General features: G+C 31.1%; 2 protein-coding genes across 2 annotated transcripts; one reads left to right on the top strand and one right to left on the bottom strand.

Moving 5' to 3' along the window:
* Nucleotides 1-744: 744 nt before the first annotated feature.
* LOC145743163 (LETM1 domain-containing protein 1-like) lies at nucleotides 745-5,521 on the top strand. Its single transcript, XM_082561070.1, has 8 exons — nucleotides 745-1,250; nucleotides 1,850-1,962; nucleotides 2,410-2,492; nucleotides 2,629-2,815; nucleotides 3,112-3,219; nucleotides 3,545-3,700; nucleotides 4,553-4,649; nucleotides 5,202-5,521. Exons 1-8 carry the CDS (start codon nucleotides 932-934, stop codon nucleotides 5,288-5,290), a joined length of 1,152 nt encoding a protein of 383 aa, XP_082417196.1. The 5' UTR covers nucleotides 745-931; the 3' UTR covers nucleotides 5,291-5,521.
* Nucleotides 5,522-5,877: 356 nt separating this feature from the next.
* On the bottom strand, nucleotides 5,878-10,827 carry LOC145741972 (uncharacterized). Its single transcript, XM_082559681.1, has 9 exons — nucleotides 10,674-10,827; nucleotides 9,868-10,033; nucleotides 8,628-9,653; nucleotides 7,988-8,482; nucleotides 7,748-7,897; nucleotides 7,336-7,605; nucleotides 7,098-7,169; nucleotides 6,686-6,810; nucleotides 5,878-6,527 (listed from the first exon to the last, which is right to left on the bottom strand). Exons 1-9 carry the CDS (start codon nucleotides 10,744-10,746, stop codon nucleotides 6,334-6,336), a joined length of 2,571 nt encoding a protein of 856 aa, XP_082415807.1. The 5' UTR covers nucleotides 10,747-10,827; the 3' UTR covers nucleotides 5,878-6,333.
* Nucleotides 10,828-13,721: the final 2,894 nt, after the last annotated feature.

Genomic DNA, 13,721 nt, shown 5'->3' with positions numbered 1-13,721 from the left:
TTTATTTTTTCACTTAAATCTAGGATAAATGTAGAATTAAATACCTACTAAATTTTTTAATTTATGTAAATTTAAGTAAATATGTAGTTATTTCGCTTTTAATCTCGCCGATGCAATTCTGCTCTTAAAAATTTAGGAATCTAAACAGAAAATTTGTAACATTAATAAACAAGTATTTTAGAAAAAAATGTTTTCTACGTTATATGTAAAATAAATCAAATCGTTTTACTTAAAAAGTTGTTAAGAACCGATTTTGTGCTTTGTGAAATACGGGGCACAGCCAAAATGTTTTAACAAAAAGTTTACACTTACAATTCCCTAATATTTTTCACTTTTTCATATTTTGTTTTAAAAGAATACGTAGAAATCATAACTATTTTATGTGTTTTATTTTTTGTAAAATAGGGCTTTACCTTTTTATACTATATTTAAATAACCGTTAGTTTTCTATAAGTGAATGGTAGAAGGGGGGGACTGTTTTTAGTAATTAAAAACCAAATATTGAATTTAAGTAATTTTCTCACTTAAGTAATGTTTATCTGTCTCTTTGTTTATCTTTAAAAAAATATATTAAAAATGATCAAATGATTTCGAACCATATTTTATTTATCAAATAAATCCAGTTTTAAATTTTTGTATTATTTGGTTTAAAAATATTTAGCATCACTGTTTTTACAACGCAATGCTATTTTAGTTTAATTTCCATTAAATGCATGTGAATCATTCCGGATCAGCTGGATTTAACTAAAATCGCATCCATGCAGTAAACCTGTATATTCTATTTGTACCAACTTTATTTAAGTTAAAAACAATTTGCAGGTTGATAATCCAATTTTGCAATGACAATTTTGGGTATCTATGAAGTTAACCTCTTTTATATTCAGATATTGAACATAAATAATTTTTTTTTTAATTTATAAATTAGGACAACATGAGTTTAGGTTTAGTGGGATCTGTATGTAAGCCACAATTATTTTCCACAAAGTTTCAGCCATTTTTTGGAGTTAGTTTGTTAGAAAGACGACAAAACAGTTTTAATTATGAAGTTTACAAACAAACAACAATTGTTGAACTATCCAATAACAAAGGTCCTTTTCTTATCAAAAAAGAGAAATTTCACACTTCTAACAGTTTTTCAAAAAACCAAGAATCTTTAATAAAAAAAGCTAATAAACTAATTGAACAATCCACAAATTTTATTGAAAAATATATTCCTGGTTATAAAAGATATGTGGAAAATTTTGTTCAAGGTAAGTAGGACAACTAAAAAAAAATCTTTATTATTTTTGTAATTTATAGATTTTTTAATGCTTTATCTTAATCTTTTACTGTAATAAATGCATATATTTGTATAATACGGGCAGCGTGGTGGTAAGAACACTTGCTACACAACACATGAGGTCAAGGGTTCAATCCCCACTGCTTTCATGCCGTGGCGCCCTTGAGTAAGACGCTATTAACGGTTATGAACTTCTGCTGAGTCAGCACTTAATCAGCAGCAAAATTTTCCGGCAACTATAATCGATATAATATCCCAAATTGCCACAGGCAACTCGAGGATGGGTCGGAATAACTCATGTTACTCTATGTTTAAGTCGCACATTCGACTTTTCCACATTGAGGATAAAGATATAGGCCTATACGAAAAAAACTATATATTTATATATAGGCCTATTGGTTTTTTAAATTTGTATATATATACTTAAGTTTAAAATTGGTTTGTGTCATGAAATAGAGTAATAAAGTTATCTAGATGCCTTTAGTAGTTTTGGATAATATATAATACAATTAATTGATTTTATTTTTTTAATATTGTAAAGTAATAACGACAACATGTTTTGTTAAAAAGGATGTCGCACTGAAAAAGATAATTTTATTTTATATTGGAAAATTATGATAAGAACTGCTATGCGTCCTTCAGAACATTCAATTAGCTATCAAGAATCAATGACAGTTTATATGGTAAGTATTGTATAGGTAAAAGTTACTTAATTCCTAATTATTACTGTTTTTATCATCTTTACTCCTTCATTTTATAAACCAACAGCCCAGTGTAGTGGTTGGACAACTTGGGTTTAATTAAAAGTGCTTTTATGCTGTAGTGCCTTTGAGCAAGGTGCTATAAAAGGCACAAACTTCGCAAAGTCAAAACCAATCACTATGTGAATTTCCAAGCAATTGTGATCAATATTATTTTAATTTCAGCTGCCAAAGTCAGCTTAAGGCTGTATCAGGACACCAAATGTTACCCTATGTTTAGGCCGGAAAATAAATATTTAATTATTTACCTTTACAAATACATAGCCTATATTTATTAACTTTACTAAACTACAATTAATAAAATAAAATTTAAGGCTTTTGAAGTACCAGGGTTTTTTAAGTTATATAACAACCTAATTTTTTTCTCAGATGAATCGCGATTTTAAAAAAGTTGCAATACTGCTTCCAATTTTTATGCTACCAGGTGGCATGTTTATCATATTTATTCCGGTGTAAGTAATATTTCACTGTTTTTAACTATAAAATAAATAGCTGACGTGATATTTTAAACTCTAATGTAAGTTAGTTAAAATAAAAAAGTTTTATTTTTTTGAGTTATTAATTCAATCTCCTAATTTTAATTTTTAGTTACCTTTTTCCTCGATATATTCTTCCAATTTCATTTTGGAGCCGGACACAGAGAAAAATGTATTTTTCTCAAATATCCCAGGAGAGGTTTTCTACAAACAGTGTTGTGCTTCATCATCTTAATTACCACAAACTTAACCACCCTGATTCCAAAACAAGATATACCCTTGATAAAATTTGCAGTTCGGCATGTTTTTGCTTTTTTATTGTTAACATGTAATCTTATATTAACAACTAGTGGTGCGTTGTGGTTTTACACTTGGCTCATATATTAGGTCCTTGGTTCGATCCCAAGTGCTTTTAAGTTGTAGATTCTTTAAGTAAGGTGCTATAAAAATTTTGAATATTTGCTGACCGAATAATAAATAAATAAAAACTAATTTTTAACCCTTTAAGACAGCCAGTCACATTAAAAATAAATAAATAGAAAATATCTTAAAGATTGAATATTTTATTATTGCAGCCAACGTGTTTATTTTGCAGATACAATCTAAAAACATCCCATCAATCCATGATTTGTTGGAGTTTAAACCTATTTGTAGCTTACGTGAAAGTCCCTTTGACATTGATCAAATGGATTATATGCTTCTGGTAATTCAAAATTAATTAAAAAAACTGAATTTAAATTAATTAAAAAAACTAAAAATATTTTCACTGGCAACCTGGTGTAGTGGTCAGAACACATGACTTTACTACATGGGGTCCTGGGTTTGCTTCCCACTCTTTTATTCGGTAGCATCCTCGCTATAAATGAAATAATGGTGCTATGACTGTAATGCTGTTGGGACGAAATCCAGAACTTTATGTAGTAAACACAACTGTTCTTATAACCATTTATATATGTTACCTAGTTAGACTGTGTAATTTTTTTACATCAAAAATATTTTTTAATAAAAAAGTTAAATTTTTTAAATAGAAGTCATTTGCAAGAATAGCGATGTTAAGCTCCATACAGCCTATATTTTTGTTAAGAAGAAAACTTCGTGCACATGCAAAACTAATTCTTTGTCTTGATAAAAATTTACGTCAAAATAGGTTAATTGATCGACTCAGTATGGAAGATTTGGAATATGTAAGTATACATATTTTGTTATGGATTTACTTTTTATCCAACTTTTTTATTAAAAACTCTAAGAGTGCCTGAAGGGCAACTACACAGCCCAAACATTAAGTAACATTTTTTACCCTGCTCAGTCCCAAGACTTTAGCAGATGTAATATAATTAATAATTGCCTGATAATTAATCTACTTATTAATTTTAGACTTGGCATAAGTTTATACTGTTTATAGCACCTTACTTAAGGGTACTACAAAAGGAAAGTGGTTGGAATCGAACCTAGGACACCATAAAGACATCCAAGTATTCTAATCATGACCATGTGATAATCTTAGGCAATCGACTTTTATTAAAAAATAGACATTTTGTTTGGAATATTTGGAGTTTTATTTAAATTCTACCCAAATATAAAATTATAATCTCATCTTGCAATACTTCACCCATTTACCTAAAAACACCAACAGCGCGGTATAGTGGTAAGAAAACTTGCTACACCACACATGAGGTTGTGAGTTCAATCCCCACTAATATCATGCTGTAGCGCCTTTGAGTAAGGCGCTATAAACGGTAAGAACTCCCGCTGAGCCAGCACTTAATTAGCAGCATAACTATCGGGCAATTTTAATCTATAATATTCCAAACTGCGACAGGCAACTCAGACTGAGTCGGAGTAACTGATGTTACTCTATGTTTAAGTTTAAGTTGCGCATTCGACTTTCCCACATCAAGAATAACAATATATACAAAAAAAATTAGAAATAAAAAATGTGTCATTTATAATTTTACTGATACATTTTTATGATATTTAATTTAAAATGTATTTAAACATGAATTTATAGCCTATATGTAAATTTTGGTTTATTTTAGGCTGCATTAATGCGAGGTTTAAATAGTGCGCAACTTTCTAAAGAAGCAAATTTGTATTGGATGAAAAACTGGTTAAGCTTAACTCAAAACTGTGATGGTAATTAATAAATATTATTTGTTGTATTTCTAAACTGGGTGCATGTTTGGTGGTAAGGTCACTCGGCTTTTTTAACATAAGATTCTGAGTACATTTAGTAAAAGTTCTAAAACAAGTATAAACTATTTAGGAGCCAAAAACTAATATACAGACTAAGTATAATAGGTCAATTATAATCAAAAATATCCTAAACTAATAAAGTCAACTCGATACAACCCATGTATTTATTGTTTATAGTACATAAATTGTTAAAGGTGTTACTGCAAGAGGTAGTGGTTAAACTTAAAGGACCTTATGTGGTAAAGCCAAGTGTTCTTACCACTACACCCTGCTCCCGGTTGTTAACATTTTTAACACAATTTACTTGCAATTATTAAAACATTTTATTAATAAAAGGCCTTTATATAATTTGTTTAATATAATTTTTAATAATATAGCGAAAAACTAACTAATTGGGACACACTTGTGTGTAAGTATATGTGTTTAATTCCTAACACATTTAAGACTTTTTACAAAAAACAACATACTAAAATAGTGTTTATTTTTTTGCAGATGATGATGTTTGGTTTGTGTTACATGCCACGATTCTATTATCAGATAACTACACAGAAATAAGTTACAAAAGAAGAGTGTTTGATTGAATAAATTTGATTTAATGAAGTTTTTAATAAAACTAATAAAAAACAAATTCAGGTTAAATTTGTTTATTTTGTTTTTTAAAAGTTATTTTTCCATTTTTTCGTGTTTTATTTCTTACTGCTATGATAATAAATCTATATTCGTTAAATCAGAGGCTTGTAAAAAATGTTTTTTGTTTAATCATTTAAAAAAATGTTTAATTTAATTATACTTAATAAAAAACTTTGGTTTTTCCAACCATTTCGAGATATTTAAATTTTGAGCTTGCTAATGTCATCGTTTAATATAAACGCTTTTAGTCGTTGAGTATTAGAACTATTCAAAAAAAAATTTATTAGGGCTTTTGCTTAACTTTTTTAAGGTTGTCCTGCTATAAGACACACCTATGTCTAAAAAAGTTATCGGTTTATTCTATAATAAACAAACCTAAAAAATAAACACATGAATTTAAGTTCAAACTATTTCGTAATCTTGCCAGTCAAATTTATAAATTGCTTTTTTTTACTACACATTAGTATTTTGATTTATATCCTTATATTTATAATAATCTTACATCAAAAAACGTTGTATAATAATAATATTTATTGAAAGCCACTTAATATGATATTATATAACAAGTAACTGCAAGAAAGAACTACTTTGTAAATGAGGCCAAATTGCACTTAAAAAAATAAGATTTAACCTAAGCTATTAGTTAAAACAATTTTGGATAAAAAACCCGCCAGCAGATTTTTCTAACATTTTTTTTAGCAATTTTAAATTTTTCTTCTTTAGTTGCTAATGCAATTTAAGAAATAGCGGGGTCATAATTGTAAAACTAAAATTTAAGTTAATAATTTAAACTTTTCACAGTTACACTGTTCACCTTTTTTAATAAAAGATACAGCGGTGGTTAGAATAACCAAATAAAGTTTTAATAACTTTCACATATTAAGGATTAGATAAATAGTTTTAATAAATACAAAGATTTTGACATCAGATATACCTAAGCGGTAATACAAAAAAACAATTTTTGGAACATAACGACTGCTTGCTGATTGAATAATTAAACGTTATGAACTTGAGTTGGCTTAATTCGCATTTTTAATATATCGCTTTGCAGAATTATATCATAGACTTGGTCTAAGGTTAAATTGTAAACTGAAGTTCCATTTATTTCTGTTATTTCGTCCCCGAGTTTCATAAGACCAGCAAACATTTTATTGTGATAACTGTCACTTAAACTCGATATGTAAACACCTAAAATAAAAATAATTTTTGTAAATAAGTTTTTTTTTTGTCAAATGTAATTAATTGCAATAAGGGATATAATTTATATTTAAAATGTTTTTTTGGGGGCTTTTGGCAATGGTTATTTTTATTTGCTACATATTAAAACTAATGTCAGACGGACTTACTTCCAGTCTCGCCCATTTCTTTCCTCCGTGCCAAATAAAACCCGTACGGACCGGATGGTGGTTTTGAGATTTCGACCAGTAGCGACCCCTCGCGGACGTCCATTCCTAAAACTCGACCGATTGGCCTAGAGAAAAACAATTATTTATATAACAACTTAAATATGAATATATCTTAGGCCGTTTTAGTTGAATCTGTAAATCACACTTATGATAGTTTAAGCATTTTAACAAATTTTCCAAACCCCTAATGTAATAGAGCATTGTTAAACAGTTATTTTTAAGTACCGACAATATTTAAGTTCTTATTGTCTAAAAGACGAAAGTATTACAACTTGTTGGCAAATAAAGATCTAAAATAGTTCTATGGCATCGCAAATAAATAAAAAAAACATAATTTTTTTGCTTAGCCTACCTGTAATGTGTTGGACCGCTTACTTCTTGAGGTTTTGAAATGTCGTGGTACGATTTTGGTCTTGCGAGGTCACTAGAATAAATGAAGGTCGTTAGTTTTAATGGTTGAAATATTTGGATCATGAATCCCGTTTAAACTTTTTCCAAAGAAAGTTAAGGAACAACTGCTTTTCCAATGCAGATATATTTACTTAAAAAACGTATATTGGTTAAAAATAGTTACTTAAATATTAACTTACCCATTTGAGTATTCTTCGTACTCCGGTATTTGCTTTGGGTCAACCGCGATTGTGTTGCGTGCCTTCATAGCACGACGCTCACGTGACCGGCGTTTACGCATGCGCACAGTGTTGAAAATCGACGTTATGGACGAAGCCTTCTGTAAGGGGGGTTGATTGTAATTCAAATTAGGTTGAGGGCATAAGGTAGAGGCCCTCTGTTTGCTTGTTGGAAGTGTAGAAATGTCTTCTCCATATTCGTTTAAGTAACAGTGGCTGACTGATCGCTGACTAGAAAAATAAAAAATATGTTTTAAATTTATCGTTAAAATGGCAATATTTTTGTTAAACAGCCCGATTTCTTGTTTTACATCACATAAAATTCTTTGTGGCCACTAATAGAAATCCTCGGCTTCTTGCATAATATACACACCTGGCTTTGTCGTCTTCGTTTAGTTTATCCATGCTAATCGCTCGTCTTATATTTTGAAAACTGAAAGCGCCTTTTAAGCGGTTGCGAAAGGAAGGCTTTCTAGAAGGCTCCAAAATCTTATTTTTTGAGTCTTTGGGTGGATTCGATGGACTGATTGAAAAATTGCATGGTTAGAATATGAAAAGGAGGAATTAAGCATTGTGTCTTATTGGGAAACTGACAGGGTGTAAAAGTACTTACTTTAGGGACCACATTGAGTCCGTGCATACAGATTGTGTCGAATAACAATAGTTAGGCTCTCCGTGTTTTGTTGGTACCCTGTCGTTAAAAAAATTACTTTGGTCTGCCATATGGCGCCCAGTTGCACCCGAAACCGTGCTGTAACCTCGAGCTTGAGGAACAGCCTTGTCCAAGTTAGCTAAGGAAGCGGACAACTCCCTTTGCAAAGCTAATAGATTGGTGGGATTTTCGTTGTACGCTTTCGGCGATAACGACGCCGCCCTGCGAATGTCTTGTGGTTCATTCTGTGAATTAGGAGGCGCTAAAGAGTCATTTTCAAATTTTTCTTCGACGTTTGAACGTGCCTGAAACGCAAAGGCAAGGCTGTTACGAGATGCCGCTTTTTTCGAACGCAACCACGGTCTTTGTTTTCCGCCATGTTGGTTTGCCGATAGGTTTGCGGTCCTTGTTTTAAAGTTGGCTTTTTTAGAATTTGGATTTTCAATCATGGATACACTATAAAAATCAAAGACAAATAGGTTATTTGAACGGCTAAAAACTATTGCCAACTATTTAATGTAACGAAATAGCCAAAGTGTTTTAAATGTTACAAGGCTAAGCATAGCGATCGAAAATGGTTTTATTTGCAACCAATACTTACATATTTTTACTAGCTAGAGGTTGTGATGTTGGTATATAAGACGAAGTTGGTCTTTTTGGCAAATGGTGTTTAACTGGTGTTTTTTCGCAAAAATCAGCGCTTTGAACAGAGAGTCTCTTTTTTGAATCATCTGCGCTTGCGTTTAGTTTGTGAGCTGCTGCGCACACGCTTTTATGAGGAGCACAAGGTGATTTCAACCTGTTCGATTCATTTGCTGGCGATGTTTTAAATTCGGTTAAATTGTTTGGCGATTGTAAGTTAGTGTACTCTGAAGACTCGACCCATTTTTTAACAGGAAAAATATCTTCTTCCTGAACTTGTTTATTCTCAGTACCTTTTACTGCGCTATCAGACGACATTTTTTCGCCAATTATTTCCGGAATATTCACTACATTATTGTTTTTCTCGGTTTTTCTGCTTTTGTTGTTTTGTTGGCGTAATGCCATTGCATTGGACGAGGCAGACGATGCGTTTGATGACGTAGGGGACAACGAAGTACTACTACTTCCCGGGCTTGAGTAGCCACTGCTAACGGTATGGCGACTGGGTGAAACAGCATTTTTATTGACTTTATTGTTATTGTTTATATTTGTAACGTCATTAATTGCGTCATTGTAACAAGGTTTGTCCTCAACTTCTTCGATCTTCTGGGTGGCGATAGAAGGCGTCGATTCAACAACTGTTACGTCACCATCGCTCGTGACGCTGCTGCTTCGACTGCTTCTTCGTAATCTACTCAAGTTTGCTGACGACCATTTTCCCTTACCTACTCCACGTGAAACATAAGGAACAGTTATAATTTGTGACGGCTCCAAGATGCCCTCTACCGGCGGGATATTGTTTTCTTTGGTAGGTTTTTTGTTTGATCTCGGGGGTGGGCGGGGTTTTGCAGCCTCATAAAGGGGGTTAGGGGGGGAATTATCGCTACCCCGACGATGGCTTAGCATACTAGCTCTTGAAGATGTCCGTGTTACACTTATAACACGTTTTGTGTTTCGGTTGTTGGTATTAGAATGTAGAAAAAGGCTGAAAATATTAAAAATAACATCATTTTTAGATCCCTAGTCAAATACATTATACAACTGGTAATTTTTTATAACTGTTTAAACATCAAGGAATCAAATAATTTCAAATGAAAACAAACTTAAAGGTACCATCGCAAAAATAACCACTACAGAGAGTGCATTCACTTTATTCAGACTAGCAACATTAAAAAACATTAAGTATTGTATAATCTTACCATTCGTCGTCTGATAAATTTGGCGGCGATTCGTCCATCGGAGCTCTAACTTCATCGTCCGACGAACTGTCTTCTACTAGTGATTGGCGAGTAAAAACGTTCTCGCCTACGTCACTACTTCTCACGGTCACGTGATCTTTAGCTAACGCTTGCACCGGTTTGGTAGCTGTAAAATTGTAGTGGTTGAATAAGTAAGGCTTAGATAAGATTTTAACGTATATAAAATCTTTGTCTATTATGTATAGACTTGCTTAGTTTTATGACTTATTTTTAATAAAAAATTACTTTATCTTTTTGAAATATTTATTTACACCTTAAAATATGCACCTAGCTATGTCTGTTTAGATAAAATCAATTTTATTTTTATTTTATACAACATAAGACTAGCTATGAATACTATTACAACTAAACCAAGCGGCTTAGATCAATATTAAAGCGTATATTAATAAAACGATATAAAAAAGGCTTGTTATTTGAAAATGTTTGGTTCGCATTGTGCTAGTACAATAGACTGGTCCCGATTAATAGCCCTAACCCACAACTGTCATTGTTGTTCGGATTTTGAAATAGGTTTTGCCTAATACTAACAAATGTGAAAGAATTTTACATTTCTTACAGTGCACATGGTAGAATGAATCAATAAAAAATAAAACCTAATAACTAAATATTTTACATTTTTAACACCTGTACTAAACAGATATAAAACCAGGGTTTAAAATAATGCATTTATTTAAAATACATTAAGTTGTTTAGTAAATATAGAATTTTATGGTAACACAAAGTTTTCAGTGTTTGTTGTGTAATACCTTGACATTGTGACGTCATCATTTTGGTTTCTCGGCCGGTAAAAGCCTCCTTTGTAATTTCTCGAATTTGCATTAGTTCGATAAAGATTTTAAATTAGACAATTTTATTCAAAATTACTTGTTATCTTGCAATTATATCTTATAATCTGGTAGATTTAAAAAATTTAAATAAAAATTGTAATTTACTGTTTATATTATAAACCTTTTTATTTAAAAACTTTAACGTAATAATTAACTGCACCAGAAAGTGTTTTAATCTACTCTACTGCTAACCATTTTATAAGATATCTCTGTTAATTAAATACAGTTGCAACTTGGACAAATTACAGCACAAAACCCCCTTTTTTTATTTACGGCATGTCGCTGTTTAATTGTATGTAGGATTTATGCCATTCCACTGTTTATAAAAATGCTAACCTCGTTTTGTTTTGGGCTAATCCCTGATTTAATCACCTTGCCGATTTGCTATCAAGCTGTGATTTGACTAAGGACTCGTGCCTTGTAACCTTCGTTTATGACGTAACAAATAGAGTTGTTTGTATATAGATTGCTCTTAGTTTTACTAAAGGTTGTTTGTCTAATTGGGGTATAATTATATATTAATCCTTGAAACGTGATGCAAAAATTAAATATGTCGTCAACTGTTTACAAACGCATTGTTTTACTAATTACAACGACAATACTATTAATTACCTAAAACAGAATTTACATATGATTTGTTTTAAACGACGCACTAGCCTAACCTAAGTGCTACTTCTTTTCCGTTTTTAGCCTTCAAAATTCAATAAAACCAGCTATTATTATAACAAAATCGATAATAATGGAGACTGGTTAAGTGGTAAGTTACGACTGTTTTGTATTTTTGGTTTCTAGTGACCGCTTATAGCCGTTTTCTCACGCCTGTTTACTAGTTATTAAAGACCATTGATAACAACTAAATACATTTTACAGCCTAGCGCTTACAACTTTATAACGTTTCGCTGTGCGAGGCTAACTAAAATATAATTAGTCAACATAAATCGTAATGGTTTCAAATAAGTTTACATAGCAATTCTGGTTTGAACAACGTTTTATAGATTTTTACTGATGCGGTCATACTTATCTTTTTGCATGACATATCAGGTAATAAAAAACATATTTACATTTTTAAAGTAGCTAATTCGTGGTAATGTTGTGCTTGTTATGATAGAACCTTTCTCTTGTTTTAAGTTTAAACTGTTTAAAAAATATTGCAATTAAAAAAAAAAAATAAATACAATTAGACTCTGCAAACGATGGGTTATTAAAAACTAATTTTTAAAGCATAGCAAATAATGAAAAAAGTGAGCTTAGTATTGACTAAGACTATTTCAACTTTTTACTTTTTAATTCAATATGTAAATACTGCTATATCAAATATGACGCTATTGACAAACTTTCTAGATTGTTCAAAAGTAAATAATACTGGCAATTTAGCTTTAAAGGTAGAATACTATAAAATATTAATCATGTTAAAACCAAGCCTGAGCAGTTATCGCCAGCTTTTAAGCCTTTTATCCCTTCTTAACTGATATTTTAAAGCTGTGCAAATATTAAAGAATTCTTATTTATTTCTATACATTTATGAACAAAATCTTTTTTGCGGGCCGTATAAACATCAAACACACTATATATTTTAATTAAGGGCTCTAACGTGGCTGAAAAACTTTATGACCTTGGCATCAACTTTAACTTTGCTGTTTTTCTCATTAACAAGATAAAGAATAATCTGTGAGACGATTTGCGTTGGTGACCTTACCGATAGTTATTCACATGCAAGTGTGCATCTAATCAACAACTAAGCTGACCTTAAAAACTACTTGAAAGTAAACAACTGATGACGTCACGGTTTGCGAGCGAACCAGTAAAAGTTCGTTGCACCAAAAGTAAGGATCGTTGTTGACCTGTATGCTACGTCATAAAAAAAAGCCGCGATGCGAGTCCTTCACCCACTTATCAACGGTTTAAAGTGTACCCAACAAGCTCTATAAAAATACGAAGTTGTTGATATGCTCGTATCTATGACTAGCAAAACATATTCGAATAAAAAAAACGTTTAAAATACTTAAAATACGTCATATTTCAACAAATAAATTACTTTTGGTATTTATAGTAATTACACAAACGAATTTATATTATGGGTGCGTCAAAATACCAAACCTTAAAAAAATGTTTTTCAGCGATTTATGTTAAACTCGGCGGTAAGCTAACCCTTACGTTTAAAATGAGCTTTTATTGTAACGCACTGTTGCAATAAAAAAGTGGAATTTAAAAGTGGCAAAAAAACAATTGTTTTTTTGGGCGACTGAGCGAATCTGATAGCCAACAATTCAAATCGATTTTAAACACGTTTTCCACCTCGTTACAGAACCACAAAGGCAAAGTGTGACGTAACAATAGACACTTATCTGCCCTATTCTGCAAATTTAGGGCTGTCTATACTGCTTTTTAGCAAACAAAGCAATGCTTAAATGGCGTTAACTAGTTAATTAGTCTAATAACACGACAATTATATGAACGTCTGCTATGGTCATCAGACTGGAAGATAATCTCTAACAAACTGATGAAGTACCAATAAACTTTTAGTGAATTAATAAATAAGTAGCTGTGTTTTACAAGTTTAATATTAGACTAGAACACGTTTTCTCTTGTATTTTTAAAGTCGACTTCCTCAGTTTTTTAACTTTACTCTTTACATATAACAATTACTCAAAAATAAATGCTTTAACATTGAATTTAGATATGTTAAATAATAATTATTTTTTCAATAGTTACCACCCAGAGACTTTCATGTATATAAAAATCTACTACATTGAACTTAAATAATTCTACTTATATATGTATCTTATCTTTAAATGGTAGCTCAACATTTGTATTGAAAATAAACTACATGACCATGTAGGCTACCTCGAAAGCTTTGCACTGGTCTAATTTAACATTTACCGACTAACCTCCTGTTTAATCCCTAACATATGACATAAGTTAATACCTTAAAGCTTGTTACTTTATCATTTCGTTACACGACTGTAC

This window comes from Corella eumyota, chromosome 2 (assembly GCF_963082875.1).
Source record: "Corella eumyota chromosome 2, kaCorEumy4.1, whole genome shotgun sequence".
NCBI classification, from domain to species: Eukaryota; Metazoa; Chordata; class Ascidiacea; order Phlebobranchia; family Corellidae; genus Corella; species Corella eumyota.
Note: the sequence above shows the minus strand (reverse complement) of the source record. Positions and strands in the feature narration are given on the sequence as shown.

Coding starts and splice junctions, on each gene's coding strand:
- LOC145743163 (XM_082561070.1), top strand. CDS start 932: ATGAGTTTAGGTTTAGTGGGATCTGTATGTAAGCCACAATTATTTTCC. Junction 3,220..3,544: donor AAATGGATTATATGCTTCTG/GTAATTCAAAAT, acceptor TTTTTTAAATAG/AAGTCATTTGCAAGAATAGC. Junction 4,650..5,201: donor CTTAACTCAAAACTGTGATG/GTAATTAATAAA, acceptor ATTTTTTTGCAG/ATGATGATGTTTGGTTTGTG.
- LOC145741972 (XM_082559681.1), bottom strand. CDS start 10,746: ATGCAAATTCGAGAAATTACAAAGGAGGCTTTTACCGGCCGAGAAACC. Junction 7,606..7,747: donor AACGAAGACGACAAAGCCAG/GTGTGTATATTA, acceptor TTATTTTTCTAG/TCAGCGATCAGTCAGCCACT. Junction 6,528..6,685: donor AGAAATGGGCGAGACTGGAA/GTAAGTCCGTCT, acceptor TTTTTATTTTAG/GTGTTTACATATCGAGTTTA.